The sequence below is a fragment of the Salvia splendens genome, chromosome 22 (genome assembly GCF_004379255.2).
Source record: "Salvia splendens isolate huo1 chromosome 22, SspV2, whole genome shotgun sequence".
Classification (NCBI taxonomy): domain Eukaryota; kingdom Viridiplantae; phylum Streptophyta; class Magnoliopsida; order Lamiales; family Lamiaceae; genus Salvia; species Salvia splendens.
In genome coordinates this window covers 23,915,212-23,923,962 of record NC_056053.1, presented here as the reverse complement: position 1 = coordinate 23,923,962, position 8,751 = coordinate 23,915,212, and the positions used below count along the sequence as shown (strand labels likewise).

General features: G+C 36.6%; 1 protein-coding gene across 1 annotated transcript; it reads right to left on the bottom strand.

The window, feature by feature from the left end:
- Window positions 1–1,767: 1,767 nt before the first annotated feature.
- On the bottom strand, window positions 1,768–4,219 carry LOC121787550 (L-type lectin-domain containing receptor kinase VIII.1-like). Its single transcript, XM_042186322.1, has one exon. The coding sequence runs from the start codon at window positions 4,098–4,100 to the stop codon at window positions 1,956–1,958; it is 2,145 nt and encodes a 714-aa protein (XP_042042256.1). The 5' UTR covers window positions 4,101–4,219; the 3' UTR covers window positions 1,768–1,955.
- Between the last annotated feature and the right edge of the window lie 4,532 nt (window positions 4,220–8,751).

The window sequence follows — 8,751 nt, the reverse complement described above, 5'->3', positions numbered from 1 at the left end:
AGGCAAATTTTGGCAATCGGTAGACGTACATGATCGCCATTAGACAACTCTTTTTTCTGTTTCTTTGAGTTTTGAGATTTTGAATTTAGAGAGAGTGAGCGGAAATTTTTTTTATTTTTTTTAGGATTTTAATTATGTGTTTTTTTTTTGTTTTTTTAGAATTTTAAGTTGTAATTTTATTTTATTTAATGAAGTGTGTTTTTATTTAATTGAATTTGTTGGAAATAAAAATAAAAAATGAAATTGAATGAATAGTTAAGGGATGAGATGATTAAGAGATAAAGGGATGCAAGTGTTGTCTCTTAGTTAAAAGATGATGTGAAAAGTACAGTGAAGCCCATGAATAGTGAAAAAATGAGACGGTTAAGAGACATGGATGTGGATGGCCTAGAAGACACCTTTCGAGTGAAGGCATGGCAAATCCATTGGTGCAATTGAAGAAAATAGAATATTTTTTCTAGACACATCAAAAACTAGTTGAAAATTCATATATATATGTATAGACTATAGTATCTCATTTATATATATGCCTTTATTCAACCAGTTATTGTGTATCGTTTGCGCTTTACCAAAACTCTACTCATACTCTTTTATTTTGCTTTTGACTTATTAGTTTCTTCGGAAAGCAACTTCCTACCTTTCTCCATTAAGAAATGCCCCACTTCCATACAATACTATTGATTATTTTGTCGTAATTTAACGTTACATATGAATGATTGTGTAATTTTTTATACGTATATATATTTATATAGTATATGTACATATATGATTATGTGTGTGTAAATTGTTAATTAAGCATAATAATGGAGGTTTTTAAAATTTGCAATGATGGTATCATATTATTGAGCATAGTTTCACACAAGGTATGTGAACATCATGCGATAAAATTAAAATTTAAAAAAATATAAGAATATAATCGAGAATGGTGTGACAAAAGGCTAATCTAAGATAATGACAAACACCATTTTCTTTGCACTTTTATAACTAATTGCGCACCTATTTTTCTTCCCTAGCATCATTATTTGAGCACCAATTTTCATAACGGATTGATTTGTTATCCAACTTCACACGCACATATAATTTTTAGTATGTTCATTAAACACTCCAAGTCAATAAAATGATGACTAGGGAGTAGAATATTTATGCACAAACAACTAAAAATATAAATACCAACGAAAATGCAACCAATATAATGTTACGTTTCGATATAACAAACGCTTTATTCAAAAGCATTATAAAAACAAGAAAATAGAATAAAACAAAAATATAGTTTTCCACCAAACAAAGGAATTATAAGAAATTAAGGATAATATAGATAATTTGTATGTATAGCTACAAAAGCAAATACTCTATTTAAAATCACTAGAGTTAAAGAGAATATAAGCATATAAACAATAAATATTTCAGAATAATCCACCAACCTCAACCACTAGATAAGAATGACAGGTACATTTTATTCCACTTGATGGTCAAATTAAGGAATAATTTAGGTAAATTTTATTTATACCAATAAATTTGATGATCCTAGTATGTAATGCCACATCCCTAATGAAAGAGAAATACTACTAAACATACACTCCTATATACGGTATTATATAAAATAGAACGAAAACGATTTAATCAAATTATAATGAAAAACAAAATAATCAATTCTTGTTCTTCAAGAACAACTACTTATAACTATAAAGTGACATTACTCGCAATAAATATTCACAAATAATGTGCCACGCATCAATCTAATTTATAAATAATTAAACCGAGAGAGAATTAATCAAAATCTCATAATTAAAAAGACCAAAAATCGAAGATTAAATTACATGAATTGCAGCAAAATTATATGCTACCAACAAGCCAATAAATTATTGGTGCTACTTTCTTTCTCTTTTGTAAATCACAAATCAATGAATATATTCAATTAGTGACAAAATTTTAAAAATAGGACTAAACTTTACTAGCTAGACCAAGTCTAGTCCTCCGGCGCCGCCATCTCCGCCGCCGATGAAGCTACATTCCGATGAGGTGGTGGAGATTGTGATCATCCCATTCAAATCCGACACACTATCTTGCAATGTCAACAACAATTGTGATGTAGTAAAGCTCATTGTTGGCCTAGTTCTACTAGCCACAATGGGGACCTCAACATCCCCTAGTAGCATCTGCACCACGCCCCTCGCACTCGGCCTGAACATCGGGTCCGGGTGCGAGCAGGCGAGCCCCACCCGCAGCACTCGCCCCATCGCCTCTTCGTCGTACTCCCTCCCGAGGCGCGGGTCGGCCGCGTCCATCAGCCGTCCATCCCGATGCAAGCTCCACACCCACTCCACTAAATTCCCGCCCCTCTCATAGAAAAATTCCTTCTCGATCGGCCTCCGCCCCGTCACCACCTCTAACACCACCGCGCCGTAGCTGAAAACGTCGGTTTTGTCGGTCGCCCGGCCGGTTATCAGGTACTCGGGCGCGAGATACCCCATTGTTCCGGCCGCGGTCGTGGCGTCTGGGGACTTGTCGTGCTCGATTTGCCTGGCTAGCCCGAAATCGCCTAACCTAGCATTGAAAGCATCGTCGAGCATAATGTTGCTACTCTTTACGTCGCGATGGATCACTTGATTCTCGCATTCTTGGTGCAAGTACGCGAGGGCCGACGCAACTCCGGTCAAAATTTTGCGACGGTTTATCCACGTCAGCACGAACGTGGACTCGAATAAGGCTTTATCCAAACTCCCGTTGGACATTAAGTCATAGACTAGTAAAATTTCACCCTTCTCGTGGCACCACCCTTGTAGCCTAACTAAGTTCCTATGCCTAAGAGTTCCGATTATCGATAACTCGGACAAGAACTCTGTCGTCCCCTGCCCGGTGTGGCTGCACCGCTTCACCGCGACAGCGCCGCCCGTCTCGGGCAAAATCCCCTTATAAACCGTGCCGAATGCGCCGTTACCGATAATCCGATCCGAATCAAAACCTTTTGTAGCTAATTTAAGATCCCTATAGCTGAATTCCTTAGGCATTTTAATCACATCCGAAGCAAAATATTCCCTTTTCTCCCCTTTCTTGAATTTCTTCTTATAGATCCATATGAACCCGATGGCGCAAAATCCCAGGACGAACGCCCCCGCCGTCGCGACCCCGGCCACCGCGCCGGGGCACATTGACCCGTGGCATTTGCCGCCTCCTCTCGCCGCCTCCCGCGCAGCTGTCACATTGTGCGCCTCGGGCGCTGGGGACGGCGGCGGCGGGGTGAAAGTTTCCGGCATCAACGGAAACTCTGGCGGCGCCAACGACGGCGGTGATTCCTCCGGCGACGGCGGCGGCGGCGAGTCGTGACTCGGCTCGTCGTCGTCGAACGAGGATTGGAAGCTCCACCACTCGATCGTGTGGGCCTCGGTGCTCCCCTGAGTCGACCCCGAGAATCCGACGTACACCGAGTCACCTGGGATCGACTCGGCGAGATCCAATTCGGCAGTCATCACGGCCACCGTCGGCTTCCGATTCGACAGCGAGACGTAGACGCTGATCGACCGAGTCGACCCGGTGTAATCCACCCACGAGTTGATCGAATCGCCGCTCCTCAACTCGACGCCGACTGATTCGAGATCGACCGACTGAGTCGACACGACCGAGCCGACATCCAACCCGACGTGGTTGCCGTTGATGTCCCCCAATCCGGCGTCCATCGCAGTGTCGAACTCGACCGCGACGGCGCCGGAGGGTTCGCCGGCGGCGGTGATGAAGCCGAGGAATTCGCCGGCGTCGCCGAGGGAGGCGCCGTCGGGGGAGACGACGAAGGCGAGGCCGGCACCGACGGAGGAGGGGTTGAGGTTGCGGACGGAGAAGGAGAAGAAGGTGGAGAAGCTGGCGGTGAGGTTGGAGGAGCGGCGACGGAAGGGGATGGGGTCGGAGTAGAGGAGGCGGCCGACGCCGGAGCTAGGGACGCCGAGGTCGCGGGTGAGGCGGACGGTGGCGTTGGTCCAGTGGGCCTCGCCGAGGAGCTTCACTTTGGAGAATGTGAGAGTACCGAAGTCGAATTCGATCGCTGCCGCCGCGGAGAGGAGGATGAGGATGACGGAAGCGAATTGGAATTCGATGGGAAGTGACGTCATGACTAGAAATTGGAAGGGTGCATTGTATTTTTGGGATTATTGATTTGAGATGAAGAGAGGAGAAGGATTAAATCTAGTTTGAGAGAGAGAGAAAGAGAGAGTGAGGATAGCAGAAGCTGACTGAAGGTGAAGGCCACGTGTCTAAATTTCTTACACTGTTTATGTGGAAAGATGGAGACAGCGCACCCAATTTTTTGTTTAATTTAATACTCCATCCGTCCCACATAATTTGACCAAGTTTTCCATTTTTGGCAGTCCCACATAATTTGACTCATTTCACTTTTACCATTTTTGGTAGTGGACCTCACATTCCACTAACTCATTCCTACTCACATTTAATTATAAAACTAATATATAAAAGTGGGACTCACATTCCACTAACTTCTTCAACTCACTTTTCATTACATTTCTTAAAACATGTGCCCGGTCAAAGTGTCCCAAATTATGTTGGACGGAGGGAGTAACATGTAAATGCTGTGTCAGATTATGCTAAACCAGGTTTGAATATTGGCTGATGCTAAAGGGTCATAATGTGGCCGGCCATAAAGAGTTAATTTAGTTCATTTACATGTATAAAAAAATTAGAATTACCGATATAAACTTATATGTGTGTGAATGGACTTGTGAGTTGATACTTATCTTTGAATTCCATTACGTAAAACACATTAATATCACTAATTACTGTATACGTTGAGCAACAATCAAGAAATGACAGTAGTAATAAGTTGAGCAAAAACTACGAAAGAGCAACACTAACATGTTGAGCAACATATAATGAATATGATATAAAAGTAAAATCAAGTAGTATTAAACCAAAAATTTAAAAAAAATCAATTTTTTTTGTTATTTAATTAATTTATGGCTGACCATAATGTGGTCGCATAACTTTATTCTTGAATATTTGGTGGGATTAAAATCTTGTGACCTGATTAGTAGATGGAATGAAATTTCATGTTTGATGTATTGAATGTGTAAAGATATTTGAATATATTAAAAATATAATTTAAAATAATAAAGTATTCCCTTCCGAAGAAGATGATAATTTTTTTTCCAGCACGATATTTATTTTATTTTGCATGAGGTGGAAAAATAGAGTAAGGGAGATGGTTATAGATTAATGTGTTTCTATTTTTACTATTCAGTCATCTTAGTTGGAACTTGGAAGAAATCAAAAAGGAAAGTGAGTATATTCAAAGTGATAAAGAGAGTACTTTTTATGTCCCATCTATTTTTTGTCCTACGTCCAGATGATACATTTCTTGATCAGTATGTAAATTCAGTAGTTAATAGTTAACATGCTTAATTGAAGAGTGAAAAAGTGAAGATATGTACTATTAAAAATAGAATAAGAGAAATGAATATTATTTTAATTGGAAAAAATGATTTAAGTGTATTAATTATTGAAGAAGAATTGTTTTGTTATTTTTTTTAAATAGAAATGTGTCATGGCTTACAAGGAGGGAGTAATGAAAAGGAAAAAAATTAGTTAAATATATTAATGACAATTTACTTTCTTCAAAGATAGAAATATGATATCTTCTATGACATTAGAAAATGAAAACTGAGATTTTTTGGGAGTAATGGTGCTTTAGCATAATTTTTTTATTCTTTTTTTTCTGCTAGAAATATGATATCTTCTATGAGACTAGAAAATGAAAACTGAGATATTTTTGAGACTAATAGAGTTTTAGCATAAATTTTTTATTCTCTTTTTTTGCTGATACTAGTTGTTTTACTCTTTCACTAGTTAATTTATGAAATTTGAAGAAAATAGATGAAAAATGTTAGTAGAATGTGAACCTCAGTATTATACTATTAAATATATAAATAAATATGAGTGAAATTTACTGATAAAATATAAAATTCATTTAATCAAATATACTTAAAGTGAAATAGTATTCCATTCGCCCAACTTAGTTGAGTTGTATTTCTTTTTGGGATGTCCCAACTGAGTTGAGTCATTTACTTTTTTAACAAAAAATAAAACATACAATCACTCTTACTTTATTTCACCATCTACTTTACTCTCTCTTTATCTTTCCTACTTTATTTCTCCTAAAAGATTTGTCTCAACTTAGTTGCGACGAAGGGAGTAGTATATAAATGGATATCACTAATAATAAAATGAGACATACAATAACAAACAAATGAAATATACTACTTCTATCTATTAAATAAAATATTACTTCATATTTTTCTTTTTTATCTTATTAAGATGTTATATTTTTTTTCTCTTATTTATAGTACTTTCTTTAATTAATAGTATAAAAATACTACTCCCTCCGTCCCAGTTTAGGAGTGCAATTTTGTTGAAGTGTGTAATAATTGAAGTGAGATAGTGGTTGTTGTGGTGTGTAATAATTTAAGTGGGGTAGCGGAAAGTGAGATCCTTTTGACTTTTTGTATGTGAAAGATGTTTCTTTTGTTTTATTTTTATGAAAATAATGATATTTGAGTGTAAATTTTATCAACAATGAGGTTAAATTTTATATCCAGATATAGTAAATTCTTAATGGGACTTTTAAACTGGGACGAACGGAAATGACAAAATATGACTCTTAAACTAGAACTGAAGAAGTAATATTTTTAAAAATCTCTATGGCTTCCACCAAGTGCAATATTTTTTTTTTCGAACGGGGGAAGTAAGATTTAGGATTCCATAATATATATATCGAAAAATAGAGAATTAAATTAAATGCTTTTATTTTATATAAAATGATGAAATGGGGGTGATAATTAATGAGGGAATTTTTCTACCGAATTTAGAGCATCTCCAATAACCGGCGTCACCACCGCGACGCCGATTTTTCGCCCACGCCGATTTGACGCCGAACCATTGGAACCGGCGTGGGCGAAATCGGCGTCGCCATGCCGATTCCCGCGCCGACGCCGGTTCCGACGCCGATCCTCACGGGCGCCATTGTGCGTCCCGGATCGGCGCCAAACCGGCGTCAAATTTTTAATTTTTTTTAATTCGAATTTTAAAAATTCGAATTTAAAAAAAAATTTAAAAATACTATTTATTTATGAAAATTATTTTTAATATTTAAAAACAATTTTTACAAATAAATTTATACAAGAAATTCGTAATAGCCCATATATATTTAATGGGCTTGCGAATTATGAAACCATTATAGGTTGTCTCTCTTTTATAGAGACATCCTTGAATGTTTTATGTTCCACATTCAATGTGGGACAAAAACCACTCTAGGTAGTCTCTCTTTTATAGAGACATCCTTGAACGTTTTATGTTTCACATTCGATGTGGGACAAAAATCATTCTAGGTTGTCTTTCTTTTATAGAGACATCCTTGAATGTTTTATGTTTCACATTCGATGTGGGTCATTCTAGGTTGTCTCTCTTTTATAGAGATATCCTTGAATGTTTTATGTTTCACATTCGATGTGGGACAAAAATCATTCTAGGTTGTCTCTCTTTTATAGAGACATCTTTGAATGTTTTATGTTGCACATTCGATGTGGGACAAAAATCATTCTAGGTTGTCTCTCTTTTATAGAGATATCCTTGAATGTTTTATGTTGCACATTCGATGTGGGAAAAAATCATTCTAGGTTGTCTCTCTTTTATAGAGATATCCTTGAATGTTTTATGTTGCACATTCGATGTGGGACAAAAATCATTCTCGGTTGTCTCTCTTTTATAGAGACATCCTTGAATGTTTTATGTTCCACATTCGATGTGGGACAAAAATCATTCTAGGTTGTATCTCTTTTATAGAGACATCCTTGAATGTTTTATGTTTCACATTCGATGTGGGACAAAAATCATTCTAGGTTGTCTCTCTTTTATAGAGACATCCTTGAATGTTTTATGTTTCCATATAGAAATATTGTACTTTTTTAATTGTACTTTTTAATTTTTGTACTTTTTTAAAATTTTTGTACATTTTTTTTAAATTAATGTACTTTCTAAATTTTAATAGTATTATTCGAATTTCCCGTATTTGTCTCGTAAATTAAATTCCGTATGTTGATACAAGTGTAAATTAAATTATATAATTGTTATTAGTGATGTGGATAGGTAGTGTGAAGGCTATGTGAGGGCTATTTGATGTCCAGTTGATGTGGCAAGCTGATGTGGCAGGAGAATTGTAGTGCTGATGATGTGGCAGTGTGAAGGCTATTTGATGGCTATTTGACGTCCGTGCTTATTGGAGATGCCGTTAAGAACATCAATAAAAGTGAAGTTTTTTTTGTCATTTTTACATTTTCAGACCTCGGTTTTTGCAAATGGGCAGCACTTTTTAACTTTTGCGATTTTGTCTGTAAACCACACAGATGTTGGGCCCCACTCAAAACTATACTTATTTTGCTGGTTACTTAATTTTATTTAAGTATTTTAATGCACTATTTATGACTACATATTATGATACTGTTTATTCACAATCTAATTAATTCAGTGTTTTGAACGTAGCTTTTGAGTGACCAATAAAAAGTACTCGTAAAATAGAAATAAGCTTTAACTTCAATACAGCCATTTTCCAATTTATTTCATTCTTTCAATTCTATATATGTGTACTACATAAGTAGTATACTTACTTAGCAATACTAAATGGCAACCACACAAATTTTAATTAGTAAATTAAGAATTAATTATTAACTAAAATATTAATTATAGTTAATGGAAATA